The sequence below is a fragment of the Eleutherodactylus coqui genome, chromosome 12 (genome assembly GCF_035609145.1).
Source record: "Eleutherodactylus coqui strain aEleCoq1 chromosome 12, aEleCoq1.hap1, whole genome shotgun sequence".
In the NCBI taxonomy this organism is placed as follows: Eukaryota; Metazoa; Chordata; class Amphibia; order Anura; family Eleutherodactylidae; genus Eleutherodactylus; species Eleutherodactylus coqui.
In genome coordinates, this window is record NC_089848.1 from 48,959,189 (window position 1) to 48,978,207 (window position 19,019).

At 43.2% G+C, this 19,019-nt stretch overlaps 1 protein-coding gene across 1 annotated transcript in view; it reads left to right on the top strand.

Moving 5' to 3' along the window:
• Positions 1 to 19,019, top strand: part of AZI2 (5-azacytidine induced 2) — a 45,238-nt gene that overhangs the window by 14,010 nt on the left and 12,209 nt on the right. Inside the window, exons 2-6 of the mRNA XM_066585344.1 lie at positions 2,472 to 2,695; positions 4,468 to 4,584; positions 4,793 to 4,892; positions 7,615 to 7,757; positions 12,569 to 12,624. Of these exons, the coding sequence (XP_066441441.1) occupies positions 2,477 to 2,695; positions 4,468 to 4,584; positions 4,793 to 4,892; positions 7,615 to 7,757; positions 12,569 to 12,624 (635 nt within the window). The 5' untranslated portion in view covers positions 2,472 to 2,476. The remainder of the gene's footprint in view (positions 1 to 2,471; positions 2,696 to 4,467; positions 4,585 to 4,792; positions 4,893 to 7,614; positions 7,758 to 12,568; positions 12,625 to 19,019) is intronic.

The window sequence follows — 19,019 nt, forward strand, 5'->3', positions numbered from 1 at the left end:
AATGTAGGAGAAATCATTGAAGATGATGGAGGGAAGGCAAATCTATTAAATAGTTTCTTTTCAAGTGTATTCACGATGGATAGAAAACAGAGGGTGGTAATAAATGGTTCGTACTCTGATTGGGCCACCGTTGTTAATGGGGTGCCACAGGGTTCAGTATTAGGCCCCATTCTGTTCAATATATTTATCAACGACCTGATAGAGGGGCTGCACAGTAAAATATCAATATTTGCAGATGACACAAAATGATACAATATAATTAATGCAACAGAGGACAATGTGCGGCTACAAACGGACCTGGATAAGCTGGGGGCTTGGGTAGAAAAATGGCAACTGAAGTTCAATGTTGAAAAATGTAAGGTTATGCACATGGGCAGGAGAAATGGATGTCACCAATATACGCTAAATGGGGTACTGCTAGGGAAAAGTGATATGAAAAAAGACCTGGGAGTACTAGTGGACTGTAGATTTAACTGGAGCAATCAATACCAGTCAGCTGCTGCAAAAGCTAATAAGGTCTTGGGGTGCATTAAGAGGTATAGGGGCGAGGGACGAGAACATTATCCACCCACTATATAAGGCACTTGTCAGGCCTTACATGGAATACTGCGCACAGTTCTGGACACCGGTGCTCAGGAAAGATGTTACAGTGCTGGAGGGGGTTCAAGGAAGGGCAACTAAATTAATAAACGGAATGAGAGGACTGGAATACCCAGAGAGGCTATCAAAAACTGGATTGTTCACCCTGGAAAAAAGATTGCTAAGGGGTGATCAAATAACTATGTATAAATACATGAGGGGACAATACAGGGATCTCTCCCATGATCTGTTTATACCCAGGACTGCGACGGTAACAAGAGGGCATCTGCTACGTCTAGAAGAAAGCAGGTTTCATCACCAATACAGCTGGGGGTTCTTTACTGTAAAAGCAGTTAGACTGTGGAACTCTCTGCCTGAGGATGTGGTGATGGCACAATCCATTGAGGAGTTTAGGAGGGACTAGATGTCTTTCTAGAACAGTACGATATTACAGGATATAGACATTAGGTGACCAGCGGGTTGTTAATCTGGGTCTTACAGTCAGGTAGGAACTATCAGAGGTTGATCCAGGGGTTATTCTGACTGCCATTTTGAAGTCGGGAAGAAATTTTTCCCCTAATTGGCTTCTGCCTCTTGGTTTTTTTTTGCCTTCCTCTGGATCAATAAGGAGGTTGAAACAGGCTGAACCAGATGGACATTGTCTTCATTCAGCCTAACATACTATGTTACTATGTCATGTGATCAGGGGCATGTAGTTCACTCACAAACCCATTTACGGACGGCCAGGTCGTCGTTAGTAGTTTGATAAAAGTAAAGTGGGGTTTGACCCCTGGGACCCCCACTTCTGCAATGAACGAGTGGCTCCTTTACACGGGACCATTATCACTCCGAGTCGTTCAAATTCCTGTGACCCTGCGGGAATTTGAACGCTACTCGTCCCGTGTAAATTCATTCAGCCACTGAACGGGAATTGTTCTGTTTCTGCATACGAAAAAACTGAAGGACTGTCTGCTTACAGTGAATAGAGGCCGGCGGGTGGACGGCGCTCCCCAGCTTTGGACATTTTCATAGCATATCCACAGCATATGAATTGCCCGCCACGTTCAGGTCAAAAATGAATGTAAATGTGGCTACGCATGTCCGCATCTCTCCCCATTGACTTCTGTGGGGGTTATGGAACCGGACAAACACTACCACTTATTCATTTTCTGTCTGACTGTAGTTGGGGAGACCCTCGTTCTCCATATAGTGGGACCTGCTTCTATTATACCTTTGTGGATATGCAATAAATATCCTTGTTGAAAATGCCCCTTTAAGGCCTTGCTCACAGGGTAGATCCGGAAGCACGGCAAGTGAGCCTCCCTACGTGTGTGCAGGTGGCCACCTTCACTGGCGTCTGTGCAGACCTCTCTCCTTCCGGCTTCTCTGTACTACAGATGGTCCGCACGGCTCACCGTCAGATATGTGCAGTACAGATTTTATTATTAGTATTATATTCCAAATCCACGGCCTGTCGGACAGCTTGCATTGACTTCTGGGCTAGCTGAGGCGGACGCCTGCTTCGGATTCTGCAGCAAAAATCCGCCTTGTGCATTGGGCCTAAATGTCTCTCCTGATTATTATTAAATATTAAAATGTAAAGTCATTAGCTAGATGTAATTCTTGCAGCAATCTCTTTCCGAGGCTCCCCATACCCTTGATCAGCTTTGTTGCTCTTTTCCCATCTCAGTGGCATCCTTTATATGACCCTCTATCCAGAACCGGACTGCATATTCCAGATGAGGCTGCCGTAAGACAATGCGGTTATTGCACTTAGACACTCCTGATTTACAGCTTCCAGTGACTTGGCTGTAGACTTGTAAGCAGTCTTGAATGGTTTGTCCTGTTTCCAGTCCTAAACACATCATTAAGTGTTCTCCTTTTTGTTTCAGGCACCATGGATTCCTTTCTAGACGACGATATTCGTATCCTGACTCGGGAGAAAAAAAGCTACATTAGGAAAGATGACTCTTACTTGTTGCCCATTGCACGGTCTACCGGAGAGGCCTCACACTTCGCTCTGGTCACCGCATACGAAGACATCAAGAAGCGCCTCAAGGACACCGAACGGGAAAACTACACTCTCAAGAAAAGACTAAAACAGATGGAGGATAAGGTACCCCTAGTGTGAACGAAGGGGGCTCAGGATGGGTATTTTATGTAATATGGTCTTAAGAACTGGATTTAGTGGGTACTAAACATGGCAGATTTCACATGGTCTTATTTTCAGTAAGGCTACATATACACGAGCGGGAGAGACGCAGAAAACTTGCGGGATTATGCACTCAATTCTTTTGAACATAGTCATTCACATGAACTTTTTTTTTTTGTTTTCCCTTACAGCGATGCAAGGTTAAAAATCACTGCTTGTCCTATTTTTATTTATTTATTTTTTTGCATTCTCTGAGAACGCCTCATCCATTATTTTCAATGGGACCTTGCATGCACCCACATGCTCTGTGATGTGATGTTTCTCATTGAAAACAATGGAAAGCGCTTGCGATCCTCTGACTCGCATGAAACGCACGCCTGAGGATCACAATTTTACGGAAGCAAGGCGTTTTCAAGTAAAAAAAAAAAAGTCTTCGAAACCTCTAAAATGCGCGTTTGAGTGTGAAGGTAGCCTTGGGCCTCTTTCACATGGCCGACAGCGGTATCGCATCTGTGCGATCATCGCTGCGTTTTCTCGCGGCGATTTTGTTGCTCTCTTGCAGGGTTTTTTTTTTTAAGGGGGAGGAGGGGCTTGAACTATAAGCTCTACCCTGAAAATAAGCCCTAGCTGCAGTAAAAAAACACAATACATCACTTAAAAGTCGCTGTCCAGCTCCAAGGCAGTCTCCTCAGGTCCTTGGGAGACCTGCTTGTAGTTTTCACCCAGCACTTCCTGGTCAGGGTTTCAAAATCCCTGCCTCCAGGAAGCGCTGGCTCTGATTGGCTGAGCCGTGGCGCTCGGGAACCAATCGGAGTAATCGCTCACACCTTCTAGGAGAACCCATTCCATTCCCAGACCCACCCTGTCCTTGAAATCTGGTATATTTGGTAGTTATTGGAAACACTTAAGTTTGCTGTGCATATTGGCAGGACCGTACAAGCATCTAATGTGTATAGAAGCTTTCAAACACGGTTTCCCTGACAACAGTCGGATTTCAACTTGACAATTCTTCTGTTCTTTGGGAGATAAGCTGCCACCAGGAATGCCGTTGCAAGCGTGCATGCATTGGTATGGATTGATCTTGAGAGAGAGCTGTCAGCTATATAACGTGACTAGCCTGTCTGGGTAAAAGCTAATGCACATAAAAAATAGAGGTAACCTCAAGGGGGAGCTCTAACAATAGTTATACAGTATGCATGCCTTAATACATTTAAATGAGGGAGATGGAACTATACTTCCGCAGCGCCACCTATTAGAAGGCAGCATTCCTGCAAGTCAATGTTAGACTCTTTATACAAGCCTTGTAACAATGACTGGGAATGAAAGCCAAGCTAGAATCCATACACAGACATGTGTTTCGGTGTGACGTGGATCAGAAACGCTATCTTAACTCTTTCCAATCCAATGTCTGATGTCTGAAGACATCATGATTCAAGGCTGTACAGCTCTGATGTTGGAAGACGTCCGTCGGGGTTCTCTTACTGTATATTGCCAGCCTCTCTGCTGTCGGAGCCTATCCAACGAATCACCTCATGCAGTACTGGCTTTAGCCAGCAGATAGCGCCGTTGTATAACAGCAGAAAAAGAGTAAGCCCGCTAGGAAAACCAGGATGCAAATTGGATTGGAAAGGGTTAATAAATTTTGGATTTATTTATTTTTGCACAGCTTGCTTAGTTAAATCCTCCTTAATGTTTATCTTGAATTCCATCAACTTCATATAATTCTAATTTTTTAGCTTTGTGGAGAATCGAGCATGGGTGAAAGTGACAGTGACAAAGTGAACAAAGCTTTCAGTGCGTTCCGGGAGATTTCTATTGAGAGGGACCAGCTAAAAAAGAAACTGAGCGCAGTGGTAAGTAATCCAGTTTATTGAATGCTCCCTCACCCAGTAGAGGCTTTTATTCCAGGTTTACCCCACTGATGGGGATGAGCGGAAGTTATAGACTAGAGAATTATTCAAGATGTTATGTTACCTGCTAATTAATTATATATACAGTATTTGCGCACACACATCAGTCTCATTGATTTATTAGTCATTTTGTTTTTTTTCATTTATGTAGGAAAAGGAGAAAATGGAATTTACAAAAAATGTCAATGAACAGTTGCAGTCAAAAGAGGTGGAGCTGTTGCAAGTGAAATGTGAACTGGAGACACATCAGGGTAAGCTGCACTATATTGCCGTCGGTGCTGCACAACAGTTTCCACTAACAGACTTTCTCAAAATGAATTGACCAGTAGAATAGAGAACTAAAATGCACCTATGAAAAATGGCCATGACCCTGAATGAAAGCAAAATGTAAAGGGGTTCTCCAGTTGTAAAGTACTGATGGTCTGTCCTTAGGATAGGCCATTGATGATAGATAGGTTTAGGGCTCCATCGTCCGGAACCTCTGCAGGTCAGCTGTTCTCTGGAGCAGTGCACTCTTGCATTGAGCTGATTTCCGCAGGAAGCAGACAACTCTGTTCTCATTGCAGTGGCCTGGCTTGGTATTGCAGGCATTGAAGCGAGTGTGAATTTTGCCTGTAATACCAAGTTTCACCACTGCAGTGGGAACGGAGTGCACTATCCCAAAGAATAGCTGACTTTGTGTTGGTCTGTCACCCGGGACCCCTGTCAGTCAGCTATTCTCTGGGATAGTTCGCTTGTACGTTGAGCTGATTTCTGCAGGAAACAGACAGCTCCATTCCCACTGCAGTGCCCAGACTGGCAAAGTTCCCATTCAATCCAATGTCTGCAGTACCACGCCAGGCCACTGCAGTGAAAACAGAGCTGTCTGCTTTCTGCAGAAATCTGCTCAGTGCACAAAAACATTACCCTAGAGAATAGCTGACTGGTGGGGGCTCTTGTTGACAGATCTACACCAATCTACTGTTGATGGCTAATCCTGCAGCTAGACCATTGATAGTTTCCAACTGGACAACCTCTTTAAGAACAAGTTCCAGCTTGGATTTCTATGGTCTCGGGTTACTTTAACTAGTGCTGCATTGCATTCCCATTGTAAGATTGGTCTGTTTTAGGGAGATTTTGACTCATTTTTATAATACAAGAGTGCCCATTTATCTTAATGGCTATCAAGTAACACTACGATTTTCCTGCAGCAGCTACTACAGGGGATTTGCCAGGCAGCCTGGGTTTTTTCCCATCACTATCAGTGTCTATGAAGTGGTGTTGGCAGTGCATCCTCTATTTGCCCCATGGACCACATTCTGAAGAGGGTTGCCTTTCAGAGAACCTTTTCCTTTATGGATGTTTCACTCATCCATGGAGGTTACATGGGGCACTCATAAGGGCATGATTCATACTGAAACATTTATAGCAATTGAGTGATTAATTCGTTTTCATAAATGGTAATTATTCCCCTAAACCAAATTAAAGGGGTTGTCTCGTGAAATCAAGTGGGGTTATACACTTCTGTATGGCCATATTAATGCACTTTGTAATATACATCGTGCATTAAATATGAGCCATACAGAAGTTATTCATGTAACCAGGGGGCTGGAACCGGCACACGTCATGGGGCGGAGCTACGCGATGACGCGTACAAGGGGGCGGAGCCAAAACGCCGATGCTGCCGAGCCGAAGGGAGAACCGGACTGCGCAAGCGCGTCTAAAAAAGCAAGACGACACCGAAATTAGACGGAACCATGGCGACGAGGACGCTAGCAACGGAGCAGGTAAGTGAATAACTTCTGTATGGCTCATTAATGCACGATGTACATTACAAAGTGCATTAATATGGCCATACAGAAGTGTATAACCCCACTTGATTTCGCGAGACAACCCCTTTAAGGATATCTGCCCATGTCTGTTGTGCTCAGTTTAAAGCGTATTTAAGTTTACAGATGACTTAATGATACGATATCTGGATATTATATGACTTGTAGCCTGAATTCTCCCTATTTTACTGCTCTGCAGGATGTATATCTGACTTTGACTTTTTTTTAGAACTGGTGGGAGGAGGCTGTTACACTGCCTTCTAGAGAACTGCAGATACTGCTGTCTGTAACACACAGACATAACCTCATTACATTGGGCATTGTACAGCAGTACCGAACGGTCTAGATGTGAATAAACGGCAGCAAGTCACTAATCATTAGTTCTAAGCATGTCTGTGTGAGTCTCCTCTTCTGTCCTTCCTCCTTCCCCTACTCTCTGCTCTAGTAGACCTCAGTGAGCAGGCTGACTCATCCCCCTCCTATGCTTCCTGTTCTTTTGTTGTGCATTCTTTAGTAACAGATAAGTGGCCAACGCCTTAGAGCGATTTTCTTCAACACAAAAACGTAATTTTAGGTAAATAACGTAAATGGCGGTTTTGCGGGTGTATTACGATATTCCACAGTGTTGTAACCGTGTAGATCCTTATCAGAAGCAGTGGTAAATCATGACTTGGGCCCTTTTACACAGGGTGATCTGTCAGGTGCAGATGCCATACAGGTCATCCCAGCGATAATTGTCCTAGTGCTTTTACACAGGAACGAGTATTGGTCAGTTAGTGGAGGCGGAGCGTCCCATGGATCGTTCTGACCCGCCACCTCCATTTACAGTCAACGGGCATTCCTTCATAAGTAAACGGCTACCTGTTTACACGGCAGACCCGTCATTCAGTTTTTTGCATGTAGAAAAACTGAATGATGAACAAGTTTTTGTTCGCCATTCAGTTGAGGCGTGCCAAATGTGGGAATATGAACCACTTACCGGGCCGTTACAATGTGCGGGCTGTCCACATTTAGAGTGTTTTATATAGACTGTGATGATATAACAGGAGGAGGGCATTTATTCTGTGTATGGTGGTAATTTTCTTAATAAAGTAAGTCATTGATCTAGTCTCCGCTCAGTAGATTGGCTCCTTCAGGATGAATTAACATTTTTTCTTGTCTGCAGTGATGAAAAGCTTAAGCAAAAGTATTACTGACTGGGAAATTGAAAAGCTGAACAGCGAGCTGAAAATCCGGTCAGTGGAGCAAGAACTGAAATTGCTTCAGGAAGAATGCGGACGTCTCAGAGCGGAACTTGAAAGGACAAAGGTAATTGTCCATATTGAAAACGGTGCAGTAAAAGCTTGACGTACTTAAAGATGTCGAAGACTTGGAAGTGTTCATTGCTCCAGGTATATGGTCTTTATGGAGCAATCCGTTTCAGCTGTAACATTTAGCATCAGTCACATTTGCATGCAGGAGATACATTTGCCTAAAGAAGAGAAATTAGGTGGCGCAGCAGCCAGTTCTAGCGCCCATTGACAAAATAAATGCAGTGGCTATATTTGGTTGGGTAAAGTGGCATTCCGAAGATTGCGTTGGTGGCTTAATGCGCAGGATGTGTGAAAATGTGCACTTTTGCAAATGCACTCCATTTAGAAAGGTGCATAGTTTTTGGACTTCTCTGCTCCATAAATGCCCCAACCTAATCATCTATTTACCTATTGTTGCTATAGAAGACTTCCTTCAGTAGTTCCACGCTCATAGGGCAAGCATGCACCGTTCATCCGGTATTCTGTCTAATGAACTTGCATAGTGGGGAAACCACGCATGCGCAGCTTCCCCTGCCTCATCGCTGGGACGAGCATGCGCAGGGAGCCTTGCTCGTTCTGTTTGCGCTAGCTATAAGCGCTACTCAGTTGTCCGATTCAGCAGGGCATGCACCACTCCTAAAACCACAGCACCATTGTGGGCAATATTATCAATGCAATGTGCCCACTATGTGGGCTGTAAAACTGTAGTAAATGCTGCCCGAGTTGTCAGGAACAATTCTGAGGGCTCCTACAATTCATAGTGCTGGTATATTGGAACATGCCACAATGTCTTCTCTATGGTCGCTATAGGACTGCAGGTGTCTGAGCTAATAAATATGTAGTCTGAGCAGCAAAAAGGTGCAGAAAGAACTTCACATCAATACGATGAAACTATTTGCTCCACACAAAACAAGCAACGTTTCGACCACCATGTTGGTCTTTGTCAAGCTTGCAGGTGACGGCGCTGTCACTACTACCTCCTCAAAGCTCCGGAAGTGACTAGCTTTCAATGCAATAATCAATAAAACAATTTGCATCTGTATATTTAAATTATGATAGACCTAGTACAGACAGATGCACAGAGTGCATATAATAGATCTTCCCATTATCTCTCCTGCGTGGCTCTCCTTTTCCAACTATGGTATGTGGGTTTTTGGGAGGCGGGGCTAGATTGGTAGCAGACTGGGGAAAAAGCAAGGGAGGTGCCTGGAATCCGAAGTGCTTCTGGAAAATGCAGTTTAAAAAAGTCACATGTTCATGAACAGGACTGCCCAGTATGATGTCAGATGGACTACACACATCAGGGGGAAAGGGCGCCTAATATATGTAATAGGGCCACAAAGTTTGAGGGCATTTCCAGCTCTGATCACATGGTCTATCTCATGAAGGTGCACAAGCTCAGCTCCCCCTCCTGCGCTTCTTTCGTTGGCTGTGTAGCATAACCACTCCCACTCAATACTACACAGCTATCTCTAATCTTCTAAGTAGCTGCTGGTCTCCTTCCCCCTCACTGCTGATGAGAGCAGGAAATTCACCCACAGTTCATTACATCTTTGTGATAGCTTGGCTTCTGTCCTCCTGATCTCCTCCACCCCCACATCTTTCATACAGCCCTCTCAAATAGCTCAGTGGAAAGACAGTAAATGCACCTTCACCACAAGGGAGGAGCTGAGAAACAATCAAATGAAGCCACCTGTCTGCGGCTGGGATGGAATATCGCAAGCGATATTCTGCCACAGGAGAGGAGAAGGGAGCACTGACGTGTTCGAGATGAGCCTATCTTATGGATAGGCTCACCGTGGCAAATCGCAGCATGCCGCGATTTCAATCCCATGAGCGGAGAATCGCTATGATATGATCACTAGTTAGCCTATTGAAAGCGTTTTATGCGAGGTCCGTGGGAGATTTATCACCGCCTATCTCGCAATGACAACTCGCCCGTGGACAGGCAGCCTTGCCTTGACTGACAGATTTCAGTCCTCAAGTCTGCAGTACCTTGGAAAACAATACAAACATAGAAACCAATCAATTAGAAATTAAAGGGCTTTTCGGGGGAAAATACTATTGATGACCTGTCCTCAGAATAGGTCATCAATAGTTGATCCGCCGGGGTCTGCTCCTCGAGATACCGACTGTTCAGCTGATTGTGAGCCCGCTGGCAGCACCACAAATACACAGATGTCACAGCGAAAGCAGATGCTCTGACCCCTGTGTAGTGGATGCCGCTTGTAACTGCAGACACAGCTTCCATTGATTTCAATGAGAGCTGCGCTTGTAATTACAAGTGCTGGCCACTACACAGGAGTTGGAGCAGCTTCTTCCGCTCCGACCCATGTGTATTTGCAGCGTTGTCAGCGCTGCACAATCAGCTGATCAGTCTGGCTCCAGAGCGATGAATCCCGGCCGATCCGCTATTGATGATGTTTCTTTAATTATAGGTCAGTAATAGTATTTTCCCCAGAAAACCAATTACAAAGTCTTCATTTCCAAATACACATTGATTGCAAAAAAAAAGAGGAAAAGTGCAACGGTGTACATAGCCTTTAATCCAGAATATCTCTGCAGTGTTTTCTGTCATTTGAACCCAGCCTAAAGTTGACATTTTACACACCTATCGTTTTGTAGATTAGTCAGTTGTCGCATAAATGCTTTAATCTGCAGTGCCCACTAGGTGGCAGCAAACTCAATGATATAGTACATGTCACTTTTCGCTACCACTATTGTATGAACTTGCACAAATTGATAGTCTTGGCTTCAGCCATGGATTTCTTTGTTTTGCTGCTTCTGCATAACAAACATTTCCTCAGATTTTGCTTTGGTCGTACATATGAATACAAAGCTACCCAGTTGGTTAACGCTGCTCTTGAGGTTAATGGGATGGCCGGGTCCTGCTGTAAAGCCTCTGAGCAGTAGCATGTGTACAGCCTCTGCTGTGGGATACATATTAATACACTTCTAAATGGGCCCAGCAGATGGAATATCAGTGACCTTGTGTGACATGAAACCCCAGTTGATCTCTGCTAATTTGCATTGATAGAATGGCACAAAGTCTCTATTGAGGTTTTGGTCAGATATCTTCTCCGAGGTACCAGCCAGCGTGTGGTCAGAGTACTACTCTCTTCACATATAAAATAATTTGTTTTCTGTACTTTTTTGCCAGAAACCTAGTGATCCTTTGGGTTTGCACAGTAGTTGGACTTGTTTTCAGACTCTCTAACTTTGATCCAACTGAGAAATTTATATTCTTAATGCGTTAAGAGGCTTTTGAAAAGTCTCTAATTACGAACCTAGTGAAGTGGGGAATACCATGACATGACTTTTGCTTAGCTGTTCTCTGCTGTCAGCCTGTCTAATCCCATAGTGTGTTCTCGGTCCCAAGAGAAGATTGTCACCCAGGATAAGGCCCAATGCACATGGCCATATTTGCACTGTGGGATGCGGAGCTCCGGATCCCGCAGCAAATGCAGCCCATAGGACATGCATTGAAAAATGCATTTCCATGCCCACGAGTGGAAATCAACTGCAATATTCCGTTCGCAGGGTGGAAATCGCAGCATGTCCTATTCTAGTGCGAGCCTCGCACAGCCGTGTCATCACTGGCCCGATGGCTCTGCGCATGTGCGGCTGTGCGCCAGCCAACACATCCACAGAGCAGACTCCAAACAGGTAAGCCGGAGGTCACTGCAGGGGCACAGGGTCACATCCCGCTGCGAGGATCTCCCAGTCGGAATAAGATTCGGCCTAAGTAAAGCTCCTTATTCTGAAATAACTGCTTAACATGATAGCTGGGCAGAAATTTGATTGATATTTTTTATATACATTCCTCCTCGTTGTTGACCCCTTTTTTTTTTTTTTTTTTTTCCCCTCCCCCCAGTATTTCAGATTGAAAAAGTTCTTTACGTTTTCTTCTGTGAAAGTTCTGGGTTACAGCGCTAAAATAGAACCCTGTCTCAAAGGAATTCCATAATTTTGATGACCTCTTTGCTAACCTCCACATTGGTCACCCCAGTAGAGTAAAGCACTTCAGCACTGGGGCTTATGTGAATGAATCATCATGAAATAGCCTTTTTTTGTAATGTAGTATACAGCTTACGATTTGTATGAAATCAGATGCCAAGTCAAATTTAGCACCTTCTGAGATGTAAAGAGATCACACTTCTACTGAACATATCGGTCCCTTATGCAGGAAGATACAAGTGCATATGGATCCCGTATACCCTCTGTAGACACCTGCTATTTGTAAGGTGCTGTGGAATATGTTGACACTATATCAATAAAGATGATTCTTTGTGTAAGTGCCTGAAATTTTTCATTCTATGCCCACATTGTTTAAAAAAAACTTTCCATGAACCAACTTGTACTTGGCTCGGCCTTTGCTCATATCTCGGCCATGTAAACGCTTTTCAAATATTTTACAAGCATAAATTCACAACTTGTCAACTTTTTTTTTTTCCCCTCCTGCATGAAATACCCATTGAACGCCATGGAGGCTTCTTTGCGTACCACTATTCCTGCACCACTGAGTTCAGATCTGACCGGAACCCCATCTGCATGTAGTTTATGTTCAGTGTTCTTAAAATTCCGTCCTTTGTTGGCTTCCTGTGAAATAGAAATGGTCTTAAGTGGCGGGTCTTGGTTGAGATTATGGTGGGCACTATAAGAAAAGACGTAATACAATCAGTAATAAAATGGTGCGTAAAAGAAATACTAGGTGATAGCAAAGTGAGATCAATGACTTTCAGACTTCTATTCACTTTTTGGTTTGCAGAAATGTAGAACCTTTTTTTTTTTTTTTTTGTCTTCATCTTAGTGTTTTATGTATTGCAGAATCCTCCTGCCGATGGTGTGTCCTGTAACAAGAATCAAGACAATGATGTTGACAGGTAACCTTTTTTGTTCTGTTCTTGATTCACATTTAGGTTCAATTATTTTTATTTATTTAATTAAATATTTATAACATCTCAGCAAATACTAGTAAAGCCCTTTCGCTGATACATAGCAATCCCACGGATCTGAAGCATAACTCAATAGCTGATTATTGCTGACAGAAAAAAGAGAAAAACAAAAAAGAATTGGCAATAATAAAACAAACTTAAGAGAGCCTACTACTACCTCTTAGAAAAGGGATCAAAGGGGAAAAAAAGGGTGGGGAGGGGAGAGAGTCCCACTCTCTGCCACGGTCTTGCCCCATAGGGACATGCCTCCGTTCTTCACGTCTGCCCCATTCTGTCAAGGACCCTTGGCACTCATTGTTCCTTGGACACTCCGATCCAGTCTAAAGGCCTATCCGGCCTGTCTCCAACCATTTTTTAAAGGGGTCAGACGCCCTCATGGAGATCCATGGTCTCCAAATTTGTAGCTCCTGTCTCATCAAACACCCCCTCTTCCTCATATCTTAAGCTATTGAGTTTCTCCGTCCATATGATCCTCGTAGGAGGTGAGGTGGAACGCCACAAGCCAAGGACAGATATCCTCATTGCCAAAATGAAGGGCACAGTAGCTCTGACCTAGTCCTGGCAATGGATCCGGGAAGCATCAGCAGAAGAGCCATCTCAGCAGTCACCAGACACCGCTGCGCCAGTCATAGTGTTGTGTAGTTGCTTCACGTTGCGCCATAGGCCTCTATCTGTGGGGCACTCCCACCATGTATGCAACATTGTTCCTGGACTGCCCTGACATCTCCAGCACAAGGGGGAGATCTGAGCATCCATTTGATGCAGCCTCTCTGGGGTCCTGTACCACTGAGAGAGGATCTTAAAATTCTGCTTTTGAAGTCTACCGAATATGGTGCACTTGTGAAATAGAAGAAAGGCCTTTCGTCACTTGGGCCCGGGGAAACTTCTCCCCATGTTTCTTCCATGCCCCTGTAGAACCATGGAGTGTATCCCCTGTCTCGCCGGCCAGCAGTATTTTATATATTACTGAGATGGAGTTATCCCTGGCCTCTCCACCCGGGACGAACCCCACCTGCTCTCTGTGGATCAGACCCGGGATGTGTCGACTCTATTAGCAATCAGTTTGGTGAAAATCGTACCGAGAACCCATCGGGTCCTGGGCTCTTGCCAGTCTTTAGATCTTTTATAAGTTCGATGATCTCCTCCCAGTCAGTCCTTTTCCATGGACCCCCAACCTCCGGGGGTTCTTCTTTTATATTGTACAATCTTTCGTAGTAGAGGCGAAATTCCTTCAGTATGTCCTGGGTGGAGTGAGCTAGTCCTCCCTGGGCTTTATGGATTTTGGGGAAGTGTATCTGGGGCGTTCTAGGATGCAGGGTTTGGGCCAGCCAATGACTGCATTTGTCACCTGTCGCATAAGCCCCCCCTGCGGACCCTGTCTATAAACACCAGCATTCTCTGATCAAGAATCGATAGTATTTGTTGGCGTGTAGAAGATATTTACACCCATCGGGTATTACTCGGGTCCCTTTTGTTTGCTAACTCCTGAGTGTGGAGAGCTGCAAATACAATAACTGTATTTACGCTGAAGGCAAAAATTGCATCCACCGCAGGACCAATACTACTACTACCACCTCTGTGTAGTTGCTGGTGCCAGTAATTGCAAGGACAGCTCCCATTACCATCCATGAGAACTGCATCTGCAATTGTCAGCCACTACACAGCTCTGAGCGATCTTATTGTGAAGCTGACCGCAGCTGCCCAGACAGATGATGGGGCAGGGTTTCCAGCCGATCTACTATTCTTGACCTTTGCTGTAGATATATATTGACATGGTGACCTTTCTAGCTATTATGCTAAGGTTTTTTCCTTAATCAGTTTAAAACTGAAGGGCAAAAATATCATTATTGCTATTATACACAGCATTTCATGACGTTGGCCAAGACCACGCTGGAAAAAGAACTATTTTTCATCCCTCAAAGTAAGATCTTGGTGCAGATTGTCTGCAAGACGTTTAGTTGTTTTTCTTGTGGTTAATGTCTACAGTAGAGGCGCTATGAAGGTGTCAACAAGCAGTCCTTCCCGTCTGCTTTTATTAGTTTGCATCTTACAATAAAAAGGCAAAAAAGTGTTTAGATTTGCATTAAAAACTTTACTGTATCTAGTGCTATATTTTAATCCTGTCACTACAAGCCTGAAATGCCTTAACCCCTTGAGTGCAGGTGTCTTACCATCCTGTCAGACCCACCAGGGCAGGTTTTTTAAATTGTCTAATCATTTAATTTTGCTCATTTTGCAGTCGTGTTCCAAAAGCCATAACTTTTTCATTTCTCCATTGACGGCCATATAAGGGCTTGTTTTTTGCAGGACAAGTTGTACTTTTTGATACATCATTTTTGGGTGTATATATAATGTATTGCATAACTATTGTAAAAACATTTGTAGGGAGTTTGGGGGGGAAAAAAATTCTGCCATTTTTCTTTTTTTTAATTTCATTTTTAGGGCGTTCAGTGTGCAGAATAAATATTGTGATGACATTATTCTCTGAGTCACACGATTCCGGCAATACCAAGTTTAGACAGTTTTTTTTTTTTTTGTTTTTTTTTAATGTTTTGCTATTTTTGTACATTTTAAAACATTTTTTTTTTTTCTTAAAGGTTTGCTTTTGTGTCACCACATTCCAAGAGCCGTAATCATTTTATTTCTCCATTGCTGGCGCTCTAGAAGGCCTTGTTTCTTGCGGGAGGAACTCCATTTATCTTCATTTATCTAATTTTTAGGAACATGTAAAATTTTGATCGCTTTTTATTCCATTTTTTCAAGTGGCAAGATTAACAAAATCTGTAATTCTAGCATGTTTTTTATTTTTATTTTTCCCAGCATTCTCTGAGCAGTATAAATGTATTAAAGTAATTCTACAGGCCAGTACGATTATGCCAATAATACCAAATTGTAGTAAAATTTTTTTTTTTTTTAAAGTGTGAAAAAGTCGTGAAAAAAAAAAGTAATAAAAGTTTAAATCGCCCTCCTTTTGCCATATCTATAATAAAAAAATCTAAATCATAAAAGAATACATATTTGGTATCGCCGCGTCCGTCAAAGTCCGATCTATCAAAGTAGTGCATGATTAACCCTGCACGGTAAACGTCGTCCGAAAAAAAAATAAATAAAGAACGTCACAAATGCACTTTTTCAGTCGCCCTGTTTCCATGAAAAATGCAATAAAAAGCGATCAAAAAGTCGTATGTATTTCGAATTAGTACTAATGGAAACTACAGGACGTCCCGCAAAAAATGAGCCCTCGCTCAAGTATGTCGACAGAAAAATAAAAGTTATTGCGCGCAGAAGATGCAGCAGAAAATATTAAAAAATTAAATATCTTTGAAAAAAATACAAGTACTACAGCAAAAAAAACTATACAAGTTTGGTATCGTAGTAATCGTACTGACCTGTAGAATAAAGTCATTTTTGTTGCAGTTTGTGCACCGTAGAAACAAGACGCGCTGAAAGATGGAGGAATGTTTTTTTTCTTTTCATTTTACTCCACTTAGAATTTTATAAAGTTTTTCAGTACATTATATGGTACTTTAAATAGCACCATTGAAAAATACAACTCGTCCCGCAAAAAAACGAGCCTTCATACAGCGACATCGATGGATGAATAAAGGAGATACAATTTTTTAATGGAGGGGAGGGAAAAAAGTATTGGGGAGGGGGGAGGGAGAAAAAATGGGGCCGTGTCATTAAGGGGTTAACTAATTTCCTCCTCTGGGTCATTACAACGCAGGGATACCACATGTGTAATGTTTTTTAATTTTTTACAAAGTAAAGGGAGACAAGTGTGTTTATTTTTATTAATTTTTTTACATTTTTGTCCCTTTTAGGAGACTTCTACATCAGGACCCCGGATCACATTCTGGGGTCAGATGGTGACAGCCCTTTACATGCTGCAGTCACATAGACTGCAGCATGTAAAGGGTTAACACAACAGAGATCGGAGGTTTCCTCTGACCTCTGCTGTAAGAGCTGGTGCCTGGCTGTCCCCTGACAGCCAAGCACCAGCTCTCCCTGCCACAGAAACCATCGGCTTGTCAGCAAGCCGATGGTCTCTATGGCAACCTGTATACAAACTACTGCAGGAGTTTGAAATTTAAAGCGGGAGATTGCCGGCAGATCGTCAATATCTCCCTGCTTCTTATTTCAAAATCCTGAACTGCTCTGTGTCTGTCTGTGCAGGCAGAGCACAATGTCACAGCTTGTGGCAGTGTGCTCTGCAGCTCCCATAGTGATACATAGCCCGGAAATCTTCCAGGCTGTATCGCTATGGGCAGTGGAGCTCGTCCCGGAAAATTTCCAGGCGTGCCACTCAAGAGGTTAAATTAGGTGTTGTCTGGGGATCGACCAGTAACAGTTGCAGCAGGAAGCCTGCCTCCAACCCCGCACCATTTGACACTGGTTTTATTGCGCTTTTCTCTGCAGAATTCGCCCCCTCATTGAGAAGAGTAATAAAATTGACAATCTGTGGAATTGAATTGCGCACCGAATGTCCATTTCTGTGTGGGTTTTTTGGGAAATATTTCTGCACCTTGTGGACAAGAATTATAAAATCTCATCCACTTTGCTACTGTAAATGCCGGACCCCACTTAGGATTTATCCAGATCTGAGTTGTTGTTTTTTTTTTTAACCCCTTTAGTGACTGAGCTTTTTTTTTTCTATTTTCGTTTTTTCATGGCTCCTGCAGTATGATGTAATGCCATAGCATTACATCCTACTGCGATCTGACAGAAAGCCTATCAAGCCACCCCATGGGATGGCTTGAAAGGCATACTGCCAAGACAGCCTTGGGGCCTTTCAGAAGGCCATGGCTGCCAGGACACCCGCACGGCCCCCTGCGATCTCCTTACGTTCCGGACGGGACCCCTGAACATCGCTGGCTTTAAGTGCCGCTGTTAGAATTGACAGCGGCATTTAAAGGATTAACAGCCCTGACAAGCCCAGGTTTTAAGGGTATTAAGTAAAGTGATAGACCATTGTTTCTTATATTTAAGGACACAATAGTAACAAGGTCTGTTCACTGGATTGGCGCATAGTCCAGTGGTGCCAATCTGATCAGCTTCTACGAGGAGGTAAGTTCTAGACTGGACCGGGGAGAGTAATTGGATCTTATGTATCTTGATTTTTTTCAAAGCTTTTGATAGTGTGCCGCATTAAAAGTTGGTATATAAAATGAGAATGTTTGGTCTGAGGGAAAATGTGTGTAAGTGGGTAAGTAACTGGGTCGGTGATAGAAAGCAGAGAGTTGTTATTAATGATGCACTCTCTGATTGGGTCACAGTTACTAGTGTGGTACCACAGGGGGCAGTACTGGGCCCTAGTCTTTTTAATATATTAATGACCTGGTAGAAGGATTGTACAGTAAAATAGCAATAAGTTACCTGGAGCAACCAGTGTCAGGCAGCTGCTGCCAAGGCAATGGGATCATGGGGTCCATCAAGAGGTCCAGGGGCACGTGGCGAGAACATTGTCCTTCCTCTTTAAAAGTCACTGGTCAGACCACATATGGAATATTGTGGACAGTTTTAGGCACTGGTACTCAAGAAGGACATATCAGAGCTTGAGTGTGTACAAAGGTGAGCAACTAAAGTAATAAGCGTAATGGGTGGACTACAATACCCATGGAGGTTATCAAAATTAAGCTTTTTTCGTTTTAGAAAAAGTTAATAGGTGACCTAATAATGTAGAAATATATCCGGGGATAATACAGAGATCTCTCCCATGATCGGTTTATACCCGGGACTGAGTGTAACAAGGGGGCGCCCTCTACGTCTAGAGGAAAGAAGGTTTCACACCAACATAGAAAAGGGTTCTTTACTGTAAGAGCAGTGAGACTGTGGAAACTCTCTACCTGAGGATGTGGTGATGGGGAACTCTCTAAAAGAGTACAAGAGGGGCCTGGACGCGTTTCTTGAGCAATACAATATTAGATTATAGTCACTAATTACTTCAGAAGGGTCGGTGATCCAGGGGTTATTCTGACTGTCAGACTTGCAGTCAAATAACATTTTTTTATTTTTTCCCCTTTAACGCCCCAGGGACCAGATACTTTTTAGGGATTTTTACTGCCCTATTTCTTTTCCTTAGTTACCAAAATTATTTTTTCTGCGTGTGTTTTTTTTTTTTTTTTTTTTTTTTATTTTCTCCCCATGACACACAGTGTTATTGATTTTATGTTTTTTTCACTGACTTTTTTTTTTCGTTTCTTTGTTTATTTGATGTAAAATGGCATTTTTTAAAAACATTTTATAGTTTTATTTTGTTTTTGTTTTTTTTAGTTGGTATAGTTACGCTAAAATAAAGTATGGGAATGGGTTCCTCATTTTTG